General features: G+C 47.3%; 2 protein-coding genes across 5 annotated transcripts; one reads left to right on the top strand and one right to left on the bottom strand.

The window, feature by feature from the left end:
- Nucleotides 1-284: 284 nt before the first annotated feature.
- ZDHHC16 (zDHHC palmitoyltransferase 16) lies at nt 285-11,830 on the bottom strand. Of its 3 annotated transcripts, XM_010333225.2 has the most exons (12): nt 11,612-11,830; nt 6,891-6,990; nt 5,650-5,897; nt 5,285-5,479; nt 5,085-5,173; nt 4,669-4,697; nt 3,940-4,073; nt 3,766-3,813; nt 2,830-2,915; nt 1,835-1,958; nt 1,599-1,669; nt 285-871 (listed from the first exon to the last, which is right to left on the bottom strand). In XM_010333225.2, exons 3-12 carry the CDS (start codon nt 5,890-5,892, stop codon nt 757-759), a joined length of 1,134 nt encoding a protein of 377 aa, XP_010331527.1. In that variant the 5' UTR covers nt 5,893-5,897; nt 6,891-6,990; nt 11,612-11,830; the 3' UTR covers nt 285-756. The 3 variants fall into 3 exon arrangements, with proteins under 3 accessions (XP_010331527.1, XP_003922380.1, XP_003922381.1); XM_003922331.4 differs by lacking the exon at nt 6,891-6,990; XM_003922332.4 differs by lacking the exons at nt 3,766-3,813; nt 6,891-6,990 and having other exon boundaries at nt 11,612-11,829.
- A 144-nt stretch (nt 11,831-11,974) lies between these two features.
- Nucleotides 11,975-21,622, top strand: EXOSC1 (exosome component 1). 2 transcript variants are annotated; one of them, XM_039465302.2, is made up of 8 exons: nt 11,975-12,032; nt 12,141-12,256; nt 14,613-14,687; nt 16,258-16,346; nt 18,488-18,528; nt 19,951-20,001; nt 20,426-20,510; nt 21,436-21,622. In XM_039465302.2, exons 4-8 carry the CDS (start codon nt 16,301-16,303, stop codon nt 21,540-21,542), a joined length of 330 nt encoding a protein of 109 aa, XP_039321236.1. In that variant the 5' UTR covers nt 11,975-12,032; nt 12,141-12,256; nt 14,613-14,687; nt 16,258-16,300; the 3' UTR covers nt 21,543-21,622. The 2 variants fall into 2 exon arrangements, with proteins under 2 accessions (XP_039321236.1, XP_003922387.1); XM_003922338.4 differs by having other exon boundaries at nt 11,981-12,032; nt 18,488-18,521.
- Nucleotides 21,623-22,638: the final 1,016 nt, after the last annotated feature.

Raw genomic sequence — 22,638 nt, 5'->3', positions numbered from 1 at the left:
CTACTAAAAATGGAAAAATTAGCCAGGTGTGGTGGCACACGCCTTTAACACAGTTACTTGGGAGGCTGAGGCACAAGAATTGCTTCAACCTAGGGGGCGGAGGTTGCAGTGAGTTGAGATCATGCCACTGGACTCTACAGCTGGGCAACAGAGTGAGACTCCGTCGCCAAAAAGTTAAAAAAACAAAATACAAGAGGCATGACCAGAATACCTACTCAGTAGGTCTTGACACTGACTTTTCCCTTCCCCACCCTATTGTGAGGCAGAGTGAGGAGCTACAGATCTTTAAAAACCGAATACCTTTATTTTTGCTCCCTTCAGCAGCATGTGAGAAGTGGCAGTGACCTCAGCAGCAGGCCTGGTATCTGTGCCCTGTTGAGAAGCCAGGATCTCAGCTGTACTAGTCAGGTGTTTTTTCAGACAGCAAGTAGAAGTGGTGGCCAACTCCAATGCTGTATCCTGGAGGAGGTCTGGGTCAGCACTGGGCAAGGTAGGTAGCTAGCTGCCTGACCCCTAGTCTGGGGCTGGAACTTCTGTTTGCCTGAGTAAAGGGATGTCAGTCCTAAGATTTCTCCACATTGTGTCTTGCTTCTGCAGTGGCGAAAAGGCTGGTCCTTGAATTGTCCTGCATGGTACCCTAAGGCAGGCCCACTGGCTCTTTTTGATCAAGGATTCCAAGAAAAGCTGCCGTTGGAGGCCCTTGAAATAACATAGGAAGCAGAATGAGTCCTCGAGTTGTGGCTGACACAGTCCAGCTCACACTGCCATCACAGAGGCTGAGTGAGCAGTCACCCAGGGAGGGGGCTCCCAGCTCATTCCATTCCCATGGGGCAGGTGACTAGAAGGTAAGAGCACCCGAGTAAGCCAATGCCTAGAAGAGAAGAGAGAAATCTGTCCGAGTTCCAAGAATACTTGGTCCTTCTTAATCATTCCCTAGCAAGCATACATCAAGGTATCCTGAAGCTACCTCAGTGTCAATCATGAAGGTAACAAAAGTTCTCATTTCTTCTACCCAATTTTATCCAACAAATTGTACCTTCTGGTGCCTTGAAGGCCTTTTGAGGTTTCATGCTAAACTTCTAAAGGGCCACTGTAAGCACAGTGATAGGAGGAGTATCATATGCGTGGGACAGGGATGAGGGAAGGCACATCCACTCATCTACTGCCTCAGTAACTGCCATTTGGAAAAGTGTTTCCCCTTGTCTTGGGCTGAGAGAGCTAGCTCCAATTACTGTCTTAGGGCCTCTGTCACAAATAGCTTATTTTAATCTCACAAATTATTGGCTTGAACTCTAGACACTGCTCTCCAAGTGAGAGGTGATTAGTGGCCAATGCATCCCACACCCAGAGGCCCCTTCCTGAGCACAGCTTTCCTAGGATTCTACTATAGTCATGTTGAAGCCTCATCTGTTACTTACAACTACACAGCGTTAGCCTCTCGCCTCTCCGGCTCACATGAACAATGATCTCTATTCCTAGAGTCTAGAATTGCACTAACACAGTAGCCACTAGTCATATTCCAAGTGCTCACAGGTATAAAACATCTTCCTCATCGCAGCATTCTGTTGGACGGCATTAGTCTATGTGGTTTACGTTACCTTCCTGTATCCACACCCAGGAATACCTTCCAGTTGTCCAAGCAGCCGTAGTTGTAAGGATTCCTAAATACCTGGAGCCAAGAAGAAAAAACATTTCTTCAAACTTCTAATTTTTGATCAGGTAGAGTAGTTCTGGCCTTTTACAATGCTTGCATTAGCCCTGCCCCTGGCCTCTGTTTACAGGAGAGCAGGTTCAGTTACCCAGCTACCCACCCTGAGCCTTCAACCCTACTCACTCTGCCCTTGGCCTGTAGCCGACGTCTCTCCTTCTTGTTGATGTGCCTTTCAATGCTAGTCTCACCTCGACTGATGAGAACAGCATGCCATACAGTTAGGGCACCCAGGGCAAGCGCCACAGAACTAAAAAAAAGAGGGGCAAAGACTGGTAGGTAGTTTAGAGAAGGCTGGAAGAAGTATGTCTGAAATTGAGCTAAGCAGTAACCACTGGCTTGTAACCTCTCTACCTAAGTCTTCCTCACTGCCCGGCATATATCCTAGATAAACTTTTACTTCACTATGTCTATAAAGAGCATCAGTGAAAAAGTTTCAGTGTGGCCTAAGAATAAACAATGTGAACCCAGGCATGGTAGCTCATGCCTAGTAGTCCCAGCAACTCAGGAGGCTGAGATACGAAAATCATTGGAGTCTACCCTGGGCAACATGCAAGACTCCATCTCTTTGTTGTTGTTGTTGTTGTTGTTGTTGTTGTTAAGGGAAAGTAACAGAGTATGTGGAAAGGAGGGTAGAGAAATAAGTCTGTATTACTAAGAAAATGTTCTATAGTTCCTAAAATACCCACGCTTGGGAGATAGTAGGAGGTAGTAAAAGCACCCATGGTTCGACTGGGATGGCATGAAATTCCCATTCCAGTGCTACCACTCCTACTAGCTGTGTGTCATAGAACAAGTCACTTCACTAACCCTTGGCCCCGAATTTTCAGTTTCCCTCATCTGTAAATACAGTCACTCAGCCTTTAGACAGGTGCTATGAAGATTAAACTTTGGTACATATCAGCATATGCTTGTATCCGTGTGCTTAGTAACAAGCAATGCCAATATCCTCAGTGTTCCCTGCCCCGAAATGCTGAAGAAAGTGCTGGCTCTTTGCGAACCTAGACTAAAACAGTGGCAGTTCACTCAGGCATGGGTTTCTACCTTGCATGTGGCACCTAAAAAAACTTTTTTCTAAAGTTTCCCCTCCCTTAAAACTATAAAAAATGAGAAATAAATACCTGCACAGGAACCAGAGGTAGACAAGACTCTTATGAGTCATCCTTTCTCGAAAGGAGAAGGTGGGTGGTGGGGTCTGGTGGTAAGTCTAGAAAAAGAAAACAGCAGAGCCTGGCTCATTTACTCTGTGGGTCTCCAGCAACCGCCCCTGGCACCTATAGGCAGGAAGTGATCCAAACCCAGGCAGAGAAAACAGGGTAAAGCCACAGAGGAGTCAAGGCAGCAGCCAAGATGGGTGGACCAAGCCCAGCGGCATCACCACGTGGACAAACACTGGGCAGCAGAGCAGGGTCTGGACAGGATGGCAAAGCACAGGAGGAACTGACCCTGGGCCTTGACAGCACAAATGGGGCTCCAGGGGAAGCCGCTCCAATCCCCAGCCAGAACTCCTTCACTGTGCGCTGCATCCCCAAGGGAGGAGACCAGACCGTACCCAGAATGGACTGACTGGGGTGGGGAGAACCACTAGGGACTGTGAATGGGCAGCAGAAATGCATCAAGATGGGCCCAAGATGGGCTCAGCAGATTAAGGAGTCCTAAAAGGTTCTGGGGAGCAGGGATGATCCAGATGCAGATGGACCAGGAGCAAGGGATGATCAGACTGGCTCAGCCTGATCTCTGTCCCCTGGAACCCCATTACACAGACTAACATAGACTCCTTGCTGCTCAGGCTGTCACCGAGGTGGATTGCTTTTTTGGCCCAAAGATAGGTGATGACGGGATAGGTAGCCAAAACTGTCACATACCAGGGACTTCCAGCTTGCCTGTAGGTCACTTAGTCTACCCACCACAGCCAGCCTGCCTGAACACTCCTGATCTGGTCTACAGTGGCCTCTGAGCAGCCTCTACAACTACACCGGCAGGTCGGCCCCAGGTGCCTGAGAACTCTATGCCCCCAGGCCTGAGCAGCAGGAGGCAGTGGGGTGGGGACAGCCCACCTGGTTGGCAACCGCCTGTAGTTTGTTCTTGTCGAGCTGTTTCATTTTCTAAGGGGATGGAAAACAGTGCTGGTTATACTCTCAGGCCTCTAGGATGGGGTGTCCCTTAGGGACAGGTTCTGCATCCCCAAGTTCTGCACTACTGAGCTGCCTTGTTCCTGACAATGAGCTCACCTCGATGGCAGCATAAGCCTCCCGGAAAAGGTCCCAACTTCCATAGCTGCAGTAGACACAGCCCAGAGTCATGAAGAAGCAGAAAGAGAAGAAGTACCGATGGTTATAGTGGCCCACACAATTGTTTAGCCAGGCTGGTTGGCAAATGATTAAGGACAAGAATCAAACACAATTTCAAATGGTGTCCAGGCCCCTCTGGTTCATGACAACATTACCCAAGCTTCAGGCTTCCAGTCACTAAGAACTACTTTCCAAAGGCAGGAAAATACAAGACTGTTTACACCCAAGGTTGAGGTGAAAGTGCTCAAAGTTTTTCAGAGCACTCAAGTCCCACCAGGAAGTCACGGAAACTGAAATCCTTCAGAAAAATCAATCTGCCGATATTTCAGCCTAGCCGGAGTTAGCCAAACATCTGTGTGGAACAGCACATGGGTACCCACAGTTCTATCTGGCGTACCCAGCGGACAACCACAGAATCCCAAACATCTCTTCCCATCCAATAGCTATTAGCATGAGAATCTACAAAACAAAGAGTTGTTAAAAGAGTCCTTGATCCAAGATCTGTCCTAGTGTGTCTGGAGCTTCCTTCTCCCCCAGGAGATGGTCAGCCCCCACAACTCCTCAACTCCAGTGTTCTCTGCAGGGTGATGCTAGAATTGTGGCCACTAACTCTGTACAGTACTCTGGCGCTAAAGAAGGCCTCGGGCAGAATGGAAAGCAAAAGGATACGGCAGTGATGATCCATCTTCAGCACACACCTGTGAGGAAGGGACACAGGCTCTGTTACGGTGGCCAAAGTTCTTGAGATGTCAGTGCCAATCCTTTCCTACAAGGACCAGCATCCTGCTGAGGTGGAAAGGGCACAGACTTTGAAGACAGCCAGGCCATGCTTCAAACCCAGCTCTGCAGCTTAATGGCAGTAAGATATTGGACAAGATAACTTAATCTTGCCAAGCCTCTGTTTTCACAAGTGGTAGTAATACCTAACTCACAGGACCATCCTGAAGATGAGGTGTCAGAAGAGGGTGCCTGGGACATGAAAGGTGCTTCATCCATGTCCTAGCAAACTCAAGGTTAGGTTTTGCCCTAGGGCTACAGCAGAAGGACCACAGCGGGGGTTCCCAGAGAGCAAAGCCAAGACCCACCTGTTGCAGATGCTGCAGTGGTGTGTTCTGGCTGGCTTGGGGTAAATACATTTCTTACAGATGGAGACCATGGCAATATCATTCCTGCCCTGTGTGAAGGGAGAGCATAACTCTCTCAAAACATACCAAGGTACTCTTCCCACGCCTGGGACCAGCTCCCATAGCCAGCAACTCCCCCCAGTTCCCCTGTGAAGACCCACCTGGGGTGGGTATCCAGGCGGAGTGGTGATGGCCTGGTAGTAGTGGAAGACAATGAGGATCAGATTCCAGTGGCTATAAAAGAAATGCCAGCAGAGTCGTGGCACTGAATAGGTTCGGAGGATGAGAGGCAGGACACACAGGTAGGCAATAGCCACAATGGAGCCTGTCAGCACAATCACCAGCACCACGAACACCTGCCAACACCAGCGAGGTCAAGGAGACATGGTGTAAGAGCTACACCCAAAGCAGACTCGGAGTTTCCCTGAGGGTAGGGGCCACCCCCAAAACCTGAGTTGGGTCTGTCAGAGACATGTCCCTCTGCTCCCCACAACACCCCTTTTCCTGCTCCCTGGACATCACTCACCACTCCAAACCAGCGGATCACGTTGTCTACCAGCCAGTAGACAGGCTCAAAGGCGGCATCGACAGCAGTGTCACTGCCCCCAAAGGAGTTGTAGAGCAGGGAGCGCAGGCAGACCTTGCCATAGCGCCAGCGCTGTACTAGACCCCGGAGCAGAGGTGGACAGCGGCGCCTGTAGCCCAGCAGCAGAAGCAGGCGGAGGCAGAGGCGGGCCGGGCCCAGCAGCAGGCTCCGCTGGCCTCGCATGGTTCCTAGGAGAGCACACCATTGTGAGAATCCAGCCTGAGTCCTTCCTCCCTAACCTGCTAGTGGGAAGGCCTAGAGTACTCACTCAAAGGGCAAAGAACTAAGTACTAAGACCCAGCTAGGCAAGTCACCAGCTGTGAGAAATAGGAAGGTTCCTTTTCTATGGACTGGCCAGTGCCAGTGTCACAACCAGATTAATGGGGTAGAGACTGATGGTTCCGAACCTGCAGAAATCGTATTTATATTACACCACAGGGCTGCACAGCAAATCCAAGGTGATGCACACCTAAAGCAACAGGCCACAGTAAAAGGGGTGAGAAAGGCCACTCCAAGCCAAAGCAATCTTAGGAGCTGTCTGTGTAGGAAGACCTTTGGGTGGAGTGTGGCCAACATGGACAAAGCTGCTCACTGTGTCTCAGACATGGCCACCATAGCACAGATTACCAGGGGCTTCCTAACTGCCCTGGAGCATCAACCTACCTCCAAACAATTGCTCCTCACCAGCCAGTGGAGGAGTGAGTGCACAGAATGTGGATCCTGCGCTGAGATATTCCTGGTGCTATTTAAGTCTTGGCAAAAGATACTCCTCCTTCCTACTCCCTCTGGGCTGACGTCATAGCTAGCGGACTCAACCTGGTAGCATGAGATTCCCTGTCTCCTGTCAGGACAGCCAGCTACCCCTCGCGTGACAGAAGACGATTTGTCTCCAGTTCTACTCCCAGCCCCACCCCAAGGACACGGTAGCCAAGATAACTCTAGGTGTTCAGAGCAGAATACCACAGGAAGGAGTCATAAGCCATGGGAGGGTACCTCCATGTTGGTTCATGAAGGCCTTGGAGCCTGACCTCTCTGATGGACTCCACCGCCCCAGTCTAATGAGACACTCACAAAACCTCTGCAGCTGCTGCCTTAGCGCCTAGCTGCCCAACCAGACTTCCCAGTTCACTGCTTCCATGGCACCTCTGCCAGTGCCTCTGTCTCCTCTATGCAGTTAGTACCTCATCCAGCAGCCATGGGAAGAGATCAGCTGCCTGGACAGTGACCAGAACAGAAGACACAGATGTGCTAACAGATCTTTCGATGACAGTTTCATCAGCTCTGCAGATAAAAGACTTTTATTACCAGAAAAGAAATTACCTGATTTTGCCCTGAGGCAGCCCGGGAGAGCTGCTTTGTCCCTGACAACCCCACTGACTTATTTAACAAGTAGCTCAAAACCCAACAGAAACTGGAGGAGGCTGCTCCACTGCATGGGTTTCAATTCAGTAACTGGAGCGTTGTACTCTCCTTGTACCCTGGCTCATCTCCACAAAAGACCTTTCAAAGAAAACACTTAATTACCTCCCTGCACAAGCCCTGTAAGCCCTAAGATGAAAAGAAAGTAAGCAGACAAGGCTTACAGAGAAAGACACGACACTTCAGTAGGGACCTACACTCAGCACCAGTATTAAGAGACTGTCCATTCCTATCACCTCCTAATAAGCTAAATGAATTAAGGGGAGTATAGAAAAAGAAAAAAAGGCCAGGCGTGGTGGCTCACACCTGTCATCCCAACACTTTGGGAGGCAGATCACTTGGGGTCAGGAGTTTGCAACCAGCTGACCAACATGGTAAAACGCCATCTCTACTGAAAATACAAAAAATTAGCTGGGCATGGTAGCACATGCCTGTAATCCTAACTACTCAGGAGGCTGAGGCAGGAGAACTGTTTGAACCCAGGAGGTGGAGGTTGCAGTGAGCCGAGATCGTACCAGTGTACTCCAGCCTGGGCAACAGAACAAGACTCCATCTCAAGAAAAAAAAAAAAAATCTCAAACTTCCACTCCTACTGTTTGGAACCATGATTTGATTTGTAGCATGAGTTTTTAAAATAGCAGATACACACAATCAAATGTGAAGAGTGGGACAAAACAGATTGCTCCACAACAAATCTAGGTGGCTTTTGGACATCCACACCACTGTTGTTCCCTTTCTACAGATAATGGAGAGTTCCCTATTTGCCTAAATACTGTTTGTAGCAATATCGAATGTGAGAAATAGGAAGCCAAATTTTGTAGCAAAATCCAGTGCATTCCTCATTTGTAATAAATTCATATTATATACTATCTCACACCTCTTCTACTGTTTTTTTTTGAGATGGAGTTTTGTTCTTGTTACCCAGGCTGGAGTGCAATGGCGCGATCTCGGCTCACCGCAACCTCCACCTCCTGGGTTCAAGCAATTCTTCTGCCTCAGCCTCCCGAGTAGCTGGGACTACAGGTGCATGCCACCATGCCCACCTAATTTTTGTATTTTTTTTTTTTAGTAGACACAGGGTTTCACAATGTTGACCATGGATGGTCTTGATCTCTTGACCTCGTGATCCACCCGCCTCGGCCTCCCAAAGTGTTGGGATTACAGGCGTGAGCCACGGTGCCCGGCCACACCTTTTCTACTCTTAAAAAAAAGTCTTAGCCAGGCGCGGTGGCTCAAGCCTGTAATCCCAGCACTTTGGGAGGCCAAGGTGGGTGGATCACAAGGTCTAGAGATCGAGACCATCCTGGTCAACATGGTGAAACCCCGTCTCTACTAAAAATACAGAAAAATTAGCTGGGCATGGTGGCGCGTGCCTGTAATCCCAGCTACTCAGGAGGCTGAGGCAGGAGAATTGCTTGAACCCAGGAGGCAGAGGTTGCGGTGAGCCGAGATCGCGCCATTGCACTCCAGCCTGGGTAACGAGCGAAACTCCGTCTCAAAAAAAAAAAACAAGTCTTTCTATTCTCCACTTTTCATATTACTCTCAACCATGTTCTAAATTCTTGAGCACTACAGGAAATGCCTGCCTCAAGGACTAGATTTACACAATTCCTTAGGGTTCAATTCTGTCCCTAAGCAGTTCTGTAACCTCATACAAATCTTTTTTTTTTTTTTTTTTTTCAAGATGGGGTTTCACCATGATGACCAGGCTGGTCTTGAACTCCTGACCTCAGGTGATCCACCCACCTCGGCCTCCCAAAGTGCTAGGATTACAGGCGTGAGCCACCATGCCCAGCCAACCTGAGACAAATCATTCAACCCTGCTAGGACTCAATATCCTTGTGTTCACATTCAGTGAGGGAGTGGGATTAAATGCTAAGATCCTTTCGAGCTCTAACCCTTTATAATTCTGTAACTATACAGTTAACCCCCGTATCTGCAGAGGGACTGATTCCAGTCCTCCCCTCAGATACCAAAATCCATGGATGCTCAAATCTGATATAAAAAGGCAGAGTATTTTCATATAACCTACACATATCCTCCCATGTACTTTAAATCATTTCTAGATTACTTACAATACCTAATACACAAATGCTACATAAACACTTTTTTTGTTTGTTTTTGAGATGGAGTCTCACTCTGTTGACCAGGCTGTAGTGCAGCGGCAAGATCTCAGCTCACTGCAACCTCCGCCTCCTGGGTTCAAGCAGTTTTCCCTGCCTCAGCCTCCCACCTTGCCCAGCAAATTTTTGTATTTTTAGTAGAGACGGGGTTTCACAATGTTGGCCAGGCTGGTCTCGAACTCCTGATCTCAGGTGCTCTGCCTGCCTTGGCTTCAACCAAGTGCTGGGATTACAGGCGTGAGCCACTATGCCTAGCCACCCCCAAATATTTCCAATCCATGGTTGGTTGAATCCTCGATGTGAAACTCAAAGATATGAAGGGCAAACTGTACTTGGTAATTTAAGTGAAATGTTTATAAAGCACTTAGCACAATACCTGGCTCATGGAAGTACTCAATAAATATCTGTTGAATGAATGACCTGGAGGGATGCAGAAGTGGAAAGCCCGGCCAGATGTCTTATCTGTCCTACAAATACCAACAAGGACACTCCTGCCAATGTGATAACACTAAATAAGTGTCTGCTGCTATCATTCTTCCTGATTCATAAAGAGAGAAATACAAACTATTATTAACATCATAGCACTTAGGAGCTAGAAGTCGTTTTTTAAAACAAGCCCAATCAGAAATCGGCCCAACTATGTAAACAGCTCCTAGACACCGGACGCAGGGGCTCATGCCTATAATCCCAGCACTCTGGGAGGCCAAGGTGGGCAGATCACCTGAGGTCGGGAGTTCGAGACCGGCCTGACCAACATGGAGAAACCCCCGTCTCTACTAAAAATACAAAATGAGCCAGGCATGGAGGTGCATGCCTGTAATCCCAGCTACTTGGGAGGCTGAGGTGGGAGAATCACTTGAACCTGGGAGGTGGAGGTTGTGGAGAGTCAGGAGATCATGCCATTGCACTCCAGCCTGGGCAACAGAGCCAAAACTCCATCTCAAAAAAAAAAGAAGAAGAAAAAGAAGAAAAATAAAGCTCCTAGATGCATAGATACAGATTTATGTGAACAAAGTCTGAGGCTAGGGCCTCTCCCCTTTAGCTAATGGGGTAGGGGATTCCAGGAAAATGATATATATAGTAAGTGGGCCACAACTGAACATACAGACTTTTCATCTCAGGACATTGAGGTAAAGCAAAATTCAAAAAGATGTGTGTGGGGAAGAAGGGCAAAGTGCAGCTTCACTACCACTCCAAGCGGAAGCCCCAAGTACTCTGATCCCTCAGAGTAGTCGCCACAGGCCATAGTCATAATCTGCCACCAGACTGGAGGAGACTACAGGCCACAGCCTCCCCTCTTCCCATGGCTCTAAGTCACCATCTGTTTCCCAAGGGGAAAGTCGACTGAGGGAACAGGGACAGACGGCCAAAGCCAAAGCCATCAGAATTCAGATGAACTGAGATCAAAGACGCTGCTCTTAGGATGTTTGCAGTTCCAAGTAGGAGATACCAGACATCACTGAAGAGTAGCACTTTATTCATGTGCAGATCTCCCTTCTGGGCTAACGCGCTGAGAAGAAAAAGAATAGCAACTTTATTTTGGGGCTGCTTTTCATGAGGGGTCCACACAACCAGAGCTCGACTTTTTCAACCTGAGAAAGCTCACTGAAGTAGGGATGGGGGGCCGCGAAGAGGATCAGAACACAGGACTGAAAGCTGCAGTTTAAAAAACCGGGGAAAGAGCCAGGCGCGGTGGCTCACGCCTGTTATCCTAACACCTTGGGAGGCCGAGGCGGGTGGGTCACCTGAGGTCAAGAGTTCGGGACCAGCCTGGCCAACAAGGTAAAACCCTGTCTCTAAGTACAAAAATTAGCCAGGCATGGTGGCACGCGCCTGTAATCCCAGCTGCTCGGGAGGCTGAGGCAGGAGAACTGCTTGAACCCAGGGGGCGTAGATTGCAGTGAGCCGAGATCACACCACTACACTCCAGCCTGGCGACAGAGCGAGACTCCATATATATATACATACATAAAACAAAAACAAAAACAAAAAACGGAAAAGGTTTTATTTCTCAATGAGAGCCACGAGGTGAAACTGCGACGGACTGCAAGTCAAAAACCGTGGGTTCCAGTTTGGGCTCTTATCTTAGCTATCTTTAAGATTTTGGACAAGCCAAACCCTGTCTCTGAATCTGAGGTTCCCCATCTGTGAAATGGAGGAGTTGGGTCGCTTGACCTCCTTCCTTCCTGCTCTACGCCTAACGGTTGCTCGGAAGGTGTGCTCCGGCGGAGGAGGGCACGGCCCCGCAGGGCGGGGCGGGGAGAGAGCAGGAACCCGGACTCAAGACAAGGCCCCAGGGCAGTGCCCGACCCAGAAAAAGGGACTAGGATGGGGAGCAAGGGCCGAGGCTTCGCCCTTACCTGCCGCCTGCCGACTCCCCAGTCAGCCAAACCGAGCCTCTCAGCCTCTGCCGCCGCTCACTGCCACCCCCTCTGACTCGGCGCCCCGGCCGGGCCGGGCTCAATCCAACCCACCATGGCCCGCAGCCCGCAGCGCCAGCCAGCGCAACCGGACCCGCCGCCAGCCCATCCTCAACCACACGCACAGTCGCAAGCGCGGAGCTCTGAAGTTCCGCCCCCGGATTTGTCCCGGAGTAATCTGGGATATTGAGTTTACCCGCAAGGAGGTACTCCTACAGATCACGTGATAAAGAACACCAATTGACGCAAGTCTTACTCTGGCACTGTACCTGGGTTTGGCCAATGAGAAGTCGACTTTGTTTCCATCCGGGTTTTGGTACAGCGGCAATCATGGCGCCACCCGTCAGATACTGCATTCCCGGTAAGTGAGCGCTGCCCTTACAGAGTCCTGGATGGAGGTCAAAGATGGAAGGCTGGACGGCCGGTAGCTTCTGGGGGCCAGTGACTGATAGAGCATTTTTTTCTGCAGGCGAACGTCTGTGTAATTTGGAGGAGGGCAGCCCAGGCAGTGGCACCTATACCCGCCACGGTTACATCTTTTCGTCGCTTGCCGGCTGCCTGATGAAGAGCAGCGAAAACGGCGCGGTAAAGGGAGCGGCTTGCCATCTCCTCTCTCTGTTTTCTCTTAGGCTTTCATTAAGTTCCAGTTCTTAGGCATGGGCACTGCGGACGCGTCTTTAGCGCCTCACCGGTACAGCGTTGGTCTTGGTTTCTTCTAGCCGTGATCGCCGCTATTGTGCACTTAGACACCACAAACTAGTTGTGTTGATCTCGCTTCCTTGTGCTGCTGACCCTCGGGGAGGGAGGTTGGGACGAAAGCAGTTGTGAACTCAGTAACCCAGCCCAGCCCATCAGTGAGTTTCATACTGTATAAATGTCGCTTATCTCTCCGGCTTTATCTTGCGCCACCATCTCCACCTCACTGACGCAATCTAGTCATACTGTCTTTTCTGCTTTTAAAATTTATAATCACAGTCTCTGCTTGCTCTTTTAAAAATATTTATGACATACTAGCTTCTCTCAATGTCGCTAATGCACCAAGCTTTCTCCTGCTACAGAGCCTTTGTAACATGCCACCTATCTGGAACGCTTCTGTCTTCCTAGGCCAATTTAATTCCTACCTCCTTTAGATAGCTTCTGTACTATCAACTTCTCAGAGAAGCCCTTCTGGACCCAGTAATTGAGGAAAGGGGTTTTCTGGGTTGTTTTTGTTTTTGTTTGTTTTGTTTAAGACTCACAAAGACCTCTGTTCCTTTTATTCCAAACATTTATGTCAGCATATGATTAGACACTCAGGTATATGATTCCCACCAGACTTCTCCCTGCTTGAATCTAAGTTCCATGAAAGCAGGCCCTACCACCATACATTCAGTATCTAGCACAAGGCAGCTCCTCAATAAATGTTTGTTGAATGCGTAATACCAAACTTTCTAGTTTTAGAAATTGATCTAGGATTAGCTCAGGATCGCATAAGCAATATTTGAAGGAGCACGATAGAAAGAGGATTCAGAATTAGAACACATAGGTTCTAGCTAACTAGATCTTGATTCTGCTTTGAGTAAGTAATTTAAGCTGTCTGATTCAAGGGGCTTTCTATTCAGTCATTCTTGGGAATGTCCTTAACAGTCCTGAGTTTCTTCACTTCACAGATATCATCTGAGTGTTTTCATGTGTCAGGCACAGCACTGACTTGGTTTCTGCTATCAAAGGACACAGACACAAATTGTAAAATAAATGCTCAAATTGTATATGGTTACATATTTGGTGACTGCTTAAAAGAATATTACAGGGCACCTTGAAAACATGTAACAACCAAACCCACCCTAGTCAGCAGAAGTGACGTTTAAGCTGAATCATCTAAAGAGTAAGTAAGAATTGGGTGGATGGAGATAGTGTAGTTCTGGCAGAAAGAACGGGTTGAAGAGAGATCCAAAAGTGGGAAGAATTTAGTAAGTCAGGGAAACTGAAAGAAGGCCAGGAGAGCTGAAGCATCGTGAGTAAGGGAGAGATTGATAAAAGATGAGGTTCAAAATATCTGTCTTGGGCTGGGCGCGGTGGCTCACGCCTGTAATCCTAGCACTTTGGGAGGCTGAGGTGGGTGGATCACCTGAGGTCAGGAGTTCAAGGCCAGCCTGGCCATCATGGTGAAACCCCATCTTTAAAAAAAAAAAAAAAATCTGTCTTATACCAACAGCCAATACCATGCTCAAAGAGCAAACTGCAGCTATTCACTTAAAATAGAAGAAAACAAGCATGGCCACTGTTATGTAACATTTTTGTGGAAATTTCATCCTATGCAAACAATAAGAAACAGAAAGAAGCAGTATAACTTTGGTGGAAAGAGTAAAATTGTCAGCTGGGTGCGGTGGCTCACTCCTGTAATCCCAGCACTTTGGAAGGCCAAGGCAGGTAGGTGGTCAGGAGTTCGTGACCAGCCTGGTCAACATGGTAAAACCCTGTCTCTACTAAAAATCCAAAAAATTAGCTGGGCATGGTGGCAGGCGCCCATAATCCCAGCTACTTGGGAGGCTGAGGCAGGAGAATCACTTGTACTCAGGAGGCGGAGGTGGCAGTGAGCCAAGATCGTGCCACTGTACTCCAGCCTGGGCAACAAGAGTGAAACTCCATCTCAGAAAAAAAAAAGAAACAAATTGTCCATGATTACAGGCAATATAGTTGTATATACCAAGAAATTCCAAGAGAATCGCCAAAAAACTTACTAGAACTCATCTAGAATAGTGAGATTTATGTCTTAGCAGCATTCTGTAGCCTCTTGGTCCTACTGTTTCCTAAAGTTTCTAAGGCCTTCTGCTCTGGACTATAAATGAATCCGTACTCAAGCTCTCAACTGTGTACTAAGGCATTTCTATGTTACTGTCAAGCCACAAATGCCTTGACCCATTAGCCAGGACATTTCAGTTTTTTGTTTTTCCCTCTGTAGCTTCCTGTGGTGTCTGTAATGAGAGAAACAGAGTCCCAATTACTGCCAGATGTGGGAGCTATTGTAACCTGTAAGGTAAGACGGTCCTAACCTCCATGCTTTGAATGCCCATTCAATACTGAAATCATGATCATGCTACAACTGCAGTGTCCAGTATGATAGCCACAAGCTACATATGGCTACTTAAGCAGTATTAAAAATTTATTTCTGGCTGGGTGCAGTGGCTCATACTGGAATTCTAGCACTCTCGGAGGCCAAGGCAGGAGGATTGCTTCAGCCCAGAGTTTAAGACTATCCTGGGAAACATAGTGAAACCTCATCTCTACAAAAAGAATCAAAAATTAGTCAGGCATGGTAGCACATGCCTGTGGTCCTAACTACTTGGGAGTCTGAGGCAGGAGGATCGCTTGAGCCCAGGGGGTTGAACCTACAGTGAGCCATGATCGCTTCAGCCTGGGTGACAGGGCAAGACCCTGTCTCTCAAAAAAAAAAAAAAAAAATTATTTCCTTAGTCACATTAGCCACATTTCAAGTACTCAGTAGCCACTTGAGGCTAATGGCTGCCGTACTGGTCAGCACATGACTTTTCTATCATGACAGAAAGTTTTACTGGACTGTGCTGGTCTACACATTTCTAGGATAATAATCAAGGCAGCCAAGTTCAGGCATGTGCAGTTCCTTCACTCAGTTGATTCCCAGAATATATAGTTTCTACCTGTGTCTGGGAAACAGGATGCCAGAGGACGATTAAGAGGCCTGTTTTTGAACAGCTTAAGCTGAGACCTTTTTCTGCAGAAAAGCAAAAGACTTTATTTTCTGGCATTCCTGGATTTGATTTTTTTATCTCTTTTTTTTTTTTTTTTTTTTTTTTTTTTTTTTTTTTTTTGAGACAGGGTCTTGCTCTATTGCCCAGGCTAGAGTGCAGTGGCGTGATCTCAGCTCACTGCAGCCTCCACCTCCTGGGTTCAGGCAATTCTCCTGCCTCTGCCTCTCTATTAGCTGGGATTACAGGCATGTGAATAGACAGGGTTTTACCTTCTTGGCCAGACTGGTCTCAAACTCGGCCTCAAGTGATCCACCCACCTCGGCCTCCCAAAGTGCTGGGATTACAGGGATGAGCCTCCGTGTCCAGCCTGTTTTTTTGTTTCTGTTTTTGTTTGAATGTTAGCCTTCTATACTTTTAAAAATCTATACCTCTCTGAAGGGCAAGTTATGAGAAGATTTTTTTTAAAACACCATATTATTTGATTCCCATAGTAATTATCAGTTGCAGTGAGCTGAGATTGCACCACTGCACTCCAGCCTAGTTGACAGAGTGAAATCCTGTCTCAAAAACTAAATAAATAAATTAAAGTAAAAAGAGTGAAGCTGAAGTTTAGTAGTGTCAGGATGACTCAAACCAAAATAGAAGGCATTTTAGGAAGTACTTTTTTTTTTAAATTTAATATCTATCAGGTGGCCAAAGTGACTCTTACTCCCCTTTACATGTATCACTTATGCAGAGAGAAGTAGGATTTTACTTGTCTTAAATTCTGTACTTAGTAGGGTTGATTGCACTGAAGTCCTAGTAATTCCCAGTTTATTGCTGCCTCCTTGAGCTGGCAACTGCTTATACTCTGATGCTGATCTTTTCTCTGTTCTACAGGTCTCCAGCATCAATTCGCGCTTTGCCAAAGTACACATCCTGTATGTGGGGTCCACACCACTTAAGAACTCTTTTCGAGGAACTATCCGGTGAGAAGTATCTTTGTTACATATGCCTTAGCAACTGGAATAGAATGGGAGTCTAGAATTTTGAGGAACAGGTACAATTCCTGTTCTTCTCTTGCCTAATTTTCTTTCTTTGTGCTTTGATTCTCCCTCAGTAATATCCAACACATATGTAGATGATCTAGGACAAAAGGAAAATGTTAAGAAGAGAGGGTTTAAAAGTAAAGCAAAGGCTGGGCACAGTGGCTCACGCCTGTAATCCTAGCACTTTGGGAGACCAAGGCGGGTGGATCTCTTGAGATAAGGAGTCTGAAACCAGCCTAGCCAACATGGTAAAACTCCCTCTCTATAAAAAATACAAAAATTAGCCCAGCGCAGTAGCTCACACCTGTAATCCCAGCACTTTGGGAGGCCAAGGCAGGCGGATCACAAGGTCAGGAGTTCTGGACCAGCCTGGCCAATATGATGAAACCCCGTCTCTACTAAAAATGCAAAAATTAGCCGGGCATGGTGGTGCACACCTGTAGTCCCAGCTATTTGGGAAGCTGAGGCAGGAGAATCACTTGAACCCAGGAGGCAGAAGTTGCAGTGAGCTGAGATTGCACCACTGCACTCCAGCCTGGTGACAGAGCAAGACTCTATCTCAAAATATATATATATATATATAAAAATTAGCTGGGCATGGTGGTATGCGCCTATAATCCCAGCTACTTGTGCGGCTGAGGTGTGAAGATCACTTAAGCCTGGGAGGCAGTGGTTGCAGTGAGTGAGCTGCACTCCAGCCTGGGTGACAAAGTGAACCCTGTCTCAGTCAATCACTAAGTAAATAAATATATGTAAAGCAAAAAGAATGAGTGAAGCTGAAGTTTAGCAGTGTCAGGATGAATCAAACCAAAGTAGAAGGCGTTTTAGGAAGTACTTTTTTTTTAAATTTAATATTGATTGAACTCAGGGGTTCTAAAACATTGAAAAGATTTGTGGGTAAGATGGCAATTTCCTGTGGCTTCTTTGAAAAAGGACAAACATTTCTTGCCAGCCAGATAATCTAACTTTTGAGGCCCTTTCCAGCCTCGGGATTTGATGTGGTTTTGTAGTGTAGCAGTCCCCAACCTTTTTGGCACCAGGGACCAGTTTCTTGGAAGACAGTTTTTCCATAGACCATGGTAGGGGTGGTTGCAGGATGATTCGAGTGCATTATATTTATTGTGTATGTTATTTCTATTATTATTACACTGAAATATATAATGAAGTCATTATACAACTCACCATAATATAGAATCAGTGGGAGCCCTGAGTTTGTTTCCCTGCAACTAGACAGTCTCATCTGGGGGTGACGGGAGACAGTGACAGATTATCAGGCATTAGATTCTCATAAGGAGTGGGAAGCCTAGCTCCCTCATATGCACAGTTCACAATAGGGTTCACACTTCTATAAGAATCTAATGCCTGCTTTGATCTGACAGGCGGTGGAGCTCAGGCAGTAATGTAAGTGATTGGGGAGCAGCTATAAATACAGATAAAGCTTCTGTGGCTTGCCTGTCACCTCCTTCTGTGCAGCCTGGTTCCTAACAAGCCACAGACCCACCACGAGTTGGAGACCCTTGCTTTAGTGCTTCTGTTTATGCCCTGAGGCAATGAAACTCCTTATCCTTTCTTGCCAAATCTGAACTTCGTTTATCTAATCTGAGGTATTGATACTGCTGCTCCACCCTGCTCCTCTGGGTAGCAGCTGGGTCCCAATTAGACTTGTCTGTTCTTCTAGCTCTTTATTTACTAGGAATCTACAGGAAAGTTCTTTCTCACAGTCTGGGCAAGGTGACTCATGCCTGTAATCCCTGCACTTTGGGAAGCTGAGGCAGGTGGATCTCCTGAGGTCAGAAGTTCCAGACCAGCCTGGCCAACATGGAGAAACCCCGTCTTTACTGAAAATACAAAAATTAGCCAGGTGTGGTGGCACACACCTGTAATACCAGCTACTCGGGAGGATAAAGCAGAAGAATCTCTTGAACCTGGGAGGCGGAGGTTGCAGCGAACTGAGATCACGCCACTGTACTCCAGCCTGGGTGACAGAGGGAAACTCTGTCTCAAAGAACAAACAAATGAACAACAAAAAACAAATTCTTTCTCACAGATAATTAATCTTTATGTTAATTCTTTTTTTATAGCAAGGAAGATGTTCGAGCAACTGAAAAAGACAAGGTTGTTGGTTGGTTCTTTTTTTTTTTTTTTTTTTTTTTTTTTAATGGCTTTATGAATCGTAATCCTTTAAAAGTATTATCTCAGGCCAGGCATGGTGGCACACACCTGTAATCCCAGTACTTTGGGATGCTGATGGGGGAGGATCACTTGAGTCCAGTACTTCAGGACCAGCCCTGGCAACATAACAAGACCCCATCTCTACAAAAAGATCAGCATCAGAGTATAAAAATTAAAAACTAGCCGGGCATGGTGGCTCATGCCTGTAGTCCCAGCTGGTTGAGAGAATGAGGCCGGAGGACTGCTTGAGCTGAGGTGTTTGAGGTTATGTGGTGGCATGCACCTGTAGTCCTAGCTACTCGGTAGGCTGAGGCAGGAGGATCCCTTGGTCCAGGAGTCATAGGGTGCAATGAGCTACCATTGCACCACTGCACTCCAGCCTGGGTGAAACAGCAAGATCCCACCCAGGATTGGGGGCAGGCACGGTGGCTTATACCCGTAATCCCAGCACATTGGGAAGCTGAGGTGGGCGGATCATGAGGTCAGGAGTTTGAGACCAGCCTGCCCAACATAGTAAAACCCTGTCTCTACTAAAATTACAAAATTTAGCAGGGCATGGTGGCACACGCCTGTAATCCCAGCTACTGAGGAGGCTGAGGCATGAGAATTGCTTGAACCTGGGAGGCAGAAGTTGCAGTGAGCCAAGATCACACTATTGCACTTCAGCCTGGGCAAGAGAGAAAAACTCTCGGCCGGGCGCGGTGGCTCAAGCTTGTAATCCCAGCACTTTGGGAGGCCGAGGCGGGTGGATCACGAGGTCAAGAGATCGAGACCATCCTGGTCAACATGGTGAAACCCCGTCTCTACTAAAAATACAAAAAATTAGCTGGGCATGGTGGCGTGTGCCTGTAATCCCAGCTACTCAGGAGGCTGAGGCAGGAGAATTGCCTGAACCCAGGAGGCGGAGGTTGCGGTGAGCCGAGATCGCGCCATTGCACTCCAGCCTGGGCAACAAGAGCGAAACTCCGTCTCAAAAAAAAAAAAAAAAAGAGAAAAACTCTCTCTCAAAAAAAAAAAAACTTTGTTTTGTATGATAATACTATAGAAGCAATTAAAAGTTGTTGACTACATGAGTAATGATGCTTTTACTCTCTAGGGCAGGCGTCCCCAAACTACGGCCCATGGGCTACATGCGGCCCCCTGAGACCATTTATCCGGCCCCCTGCCACACTTCAGGTGGTGGTCAGTGAGAGGAGCACAGTATGTGGCGGCCCTCCAACGGTCTGAGGGACAGTAACTGGCCCCCTGTGTAAAAAGTTTGGGGACGCCTACTCTAGGGTTAGAAAGTAGACTGGCTTTACCAGAGGGGTTCACAGTTTCATGTAGACCCAGTCTAGAGCTTTCACTTACCATTCCTGTTCTTTCTTTACAGGTTGAAATTTATAAGAGTTTCCGCCCAGGTGACATTGTCTTGGCCAAAGTGGTATCCTTTATTCCCAGCAGAATTCTGGTCCTTTGTCAAAAGAGATGGAGGCTGGGTGCGGTGGCTCACACCTATAATCCCAGCACTTTGGGAGGCCAAGTTGAGTGGGTGGATCACCTGAGGTCAGGAGTTCAGAGGTCTCCAACCATGTCTCTGCTAAAAATAGAAAAATTAGCTGGGCATGGTGGCGCACACCTGTAATCCCAGCTACTCAGGAAGCTGAGGCAGGAGAATCATTTGAACCCAGGAGGCAGAGGTTGCAGTGACCTAAGATCGCACCACTGCACTCCAGCCTGGATCACAGAGCGAGACTCCATCTGAAAACAAAAAGAAACGAGACGGAAGTAGAAAAACAATTCAGGTGGCTATGGTGGGAGGAAGACTCCTAACTCCTCATTTTCCTTCACCAGCGTTATGTGACTAGATCTCCCTAGGTGACGCACAGTCCAACTACCTGCTAACCACTGCCGAAAACGAGCTGGGAGTGGTGGTAGCCCACAGTGAGTCAGGTGAGGTGGCCTTCTTCCACATCCTTATTTTCCCTGGAGTTGTGCTTTGGGATTAATCCATTGTTTTTCCTGGTTTCGTTATCTGGGAAGCAGTATGGCCATAGATATTTTGTTCTGAGATGAGAATGATTTCTTTTTTTCTTGTTTGTGTGGTGATAGTGGTGGCTGTTGTTTGAGACAGGGTCTCTCTGTCACGGAGGCTGGAGTGCAGTGGTGCAATGGCAGCCTCCACCTCCTGGGTTCAAGTAATTCTCGTCACCCAAGTAGCTGGGATTACAGGCACACACCACCACACCCAGCTAATTTTTTTTTTTTTTTTTTTTGAGACAGAGTCCCACTCTGTCACCCAAGCTGGAGTACAATGGCGCATTCTCAGCTACTGCAACCTCTGACTCCCAGGTTTAAGCAATTCTCTTGCTTCAGCCTCCTGAGTAGCTGGGATTATAGGCAACTGCCACAGTGCCTGGCTAATTTTTTTGTTTATTTAGTAGAGACAGGGTTTCTCCATGTTGGCCAGGCTGATCTCGAACTCCTAACCTCAGGTGATACGCCCACCTCAGCCTCCCATAGTGCTGGGATTACAGGCACGAGGCCTGACCTGATTTTTGTTTTTTCAGTAGGGACGGAGTTTCACCATGTTGGCCAGGCTGGTCTCAAACTTCTGGCCTCAAATGATCCGCCGGCCTTGGCCTCCCAAAATACTGGGATTATAGGCATAAACCACTGCACCCAGCCTGATTCTCGTTATATAAATCCAAGGAAATGGGACTCACTTCATAAGTCAGTAGAATGAACAAAGTTTATTCTTTATGAGTTGAGGTTCAGTAGGAAGCTTGGTGGCACTTCAGTTTCATACCCAGCATAAAAGAGGAGTCTCCGGCAAATCTTTGGGGCCTGGGCTCCGCTACCAGCTTTTCCCTTCCAGGTGTCCAGATGGTTCCCATCAGTTGGTGTGAGATGCAGTGCCCTAAGACCCACACTAAAGAGTTCCGGAAAGTGGCCCGCGTACAGCCTGAATTCTTGCAGACCTAAGAAGCCACTTTTTACCCCATGGAAGGGGGTAAGCTGTTCCTGAGTACATGTATGACAATAACATGTACTTATCTTTATAAGATGCTGTTGTCTTTATTCAAACAACTGGGGTTGGCCAACAGCCACTTCCAGAAAAATCTACGAGAAGCTTAAGCTGTAGATGGAACACGTTTCTGTCTATCAGTGGATTTCATTTTCTTGAGTGATAAAACTTACCTTTTAGGGGCACCAACAAACTGTGATATTGGAAATAGCCTGTTCATCCTGACAGTCCTTTTACATTTGTAATTTTGCTATGATAAAACTTTTTTACTAAAAGGATGTTATAGTTTCTATTGTCTTAAGCAGAGAAAGCCATCTACCTGGTGTCAAGATATTTCAGTACTTCTGCTTATCCAGTATTCACTATGCTAGGCACCGAGTCAAGCACTTTATATACATCCCCCTCATTTAGGTACATTATGGTTTAATGAAAATTCAAGGACGTGGTGATACAAATAGCATGTGAGACAGATGTGGTGGCTCACACCTATAAATCTCAGCACTTTGGGAGGCTGAGGTAGGTGGATCACTTGAGGTCAGGAGTTTGAGACCAGCCTGGCCAACATGGTGAAACCCTGCCTCTACTAAAAATACAAAAATTAAATAAAAAAAAAAAATTAGCCAGGTGTGGTAGCACATGCCTGTAATCCCAACTACTTGGGAGGCTGAGGCAGGAGAATTGCTCGAACCCTGGAGTGGAGGTTACAGTGAGTTGAGGTTACACCACTGCACTCCAGCCTGGGCGACAGAGTGAGACTGTCTAAAAAAAGTAGCATGTCTAGGAGGCTGAGGCAGGAGAATTGCCTGAACCCAGGAGGCGGAGGTTGCGGTGAGCCGAGATTGCGCCATTGCACTCCAGCCTGGTAACAAGAGCGACACTCTGTCTCAAAAAAAAAAGTAGCATGTCTAAAAGTATTTGATACACATTACCAATATAGGGGGTACTCCAGGAAATGTTTGTTAAATCTAAATTGAAAAGTGAGACAGAGTACTGACAGGGGGTGGCCAGGAAAGGATTAATGACATGAGATCAAAAGAAATTAAAGAACGTAAC

The sequence above is a fragment of the Saimiri boliviensis genome, chromosome 12, assembly GCF_048565385.1.
Source record: "Saimiri boliviensis isolate mSaiBol1 chromosome 12, mSaiBol1.pri, whole genome shotgun sequence".
NCBI classification, from domain to species: Eukaryota; Metazoa; Chordata; class Mammalia; order Primates; family Cebidae; genus Saimiri; species Saimiri boliviensis.
Note: the sequence above shows the minus strand (reverse complement) of the source record. Positions and strands in the feature narration are given on the sequence as shown.

What these genes read in the sequence shown, in the direction of transcription:
- ZDHHC16 (XM_010333225.2), bottom strand. Translation starts at nt 5,892, where the DNA reads ATGCGAGGCCAGCGGAGCCTGCTGCTGGGCCCGGCCCGCCTCTGCCTC. An exon ending in AGGCTTATGCTGCCATCGAG is followed by an intron (nt 3,814 to 3,939) that starts GTGAGCTCATTG and finishes CCATCCCCTTAG; the next exon opens with AAAATGAAACAGCTCGACAA. An exon ending in CTGGGTGTGGATACAGGAAG is followed by an intron (nt 872 to 1,598) that starts GTAACGTAAACC and finishes CTTCTCTTCTAG; the next exon opens with GCATTGGCTTACTCGGGTGC.
- EXOSC1 (XM_003922338.4), top strand. Translation starts at nt 12,002, where the DNA reads ATGGCGCCACCCGTCAGATACTGCATTCCCG. An exon ending in AGAGCAGCGAAAACGGCGCG is followed by an intron (nt 12,257 to 14,612) that starts GTAAAGGGAGCG and finishes TTCCCTCTGTAG; the next exon opens with CTTCCTGTGGTGTCTGTAAT. An exon ending in ACATTGTCTTGGCCAAAGTG is followed by an intron (nt 20,002 to 20,425) that starts GTATCCTTTATT and finishes TTATGTGACTAG; the next exon opens with ATCTCCCTAGGTGACGCACA.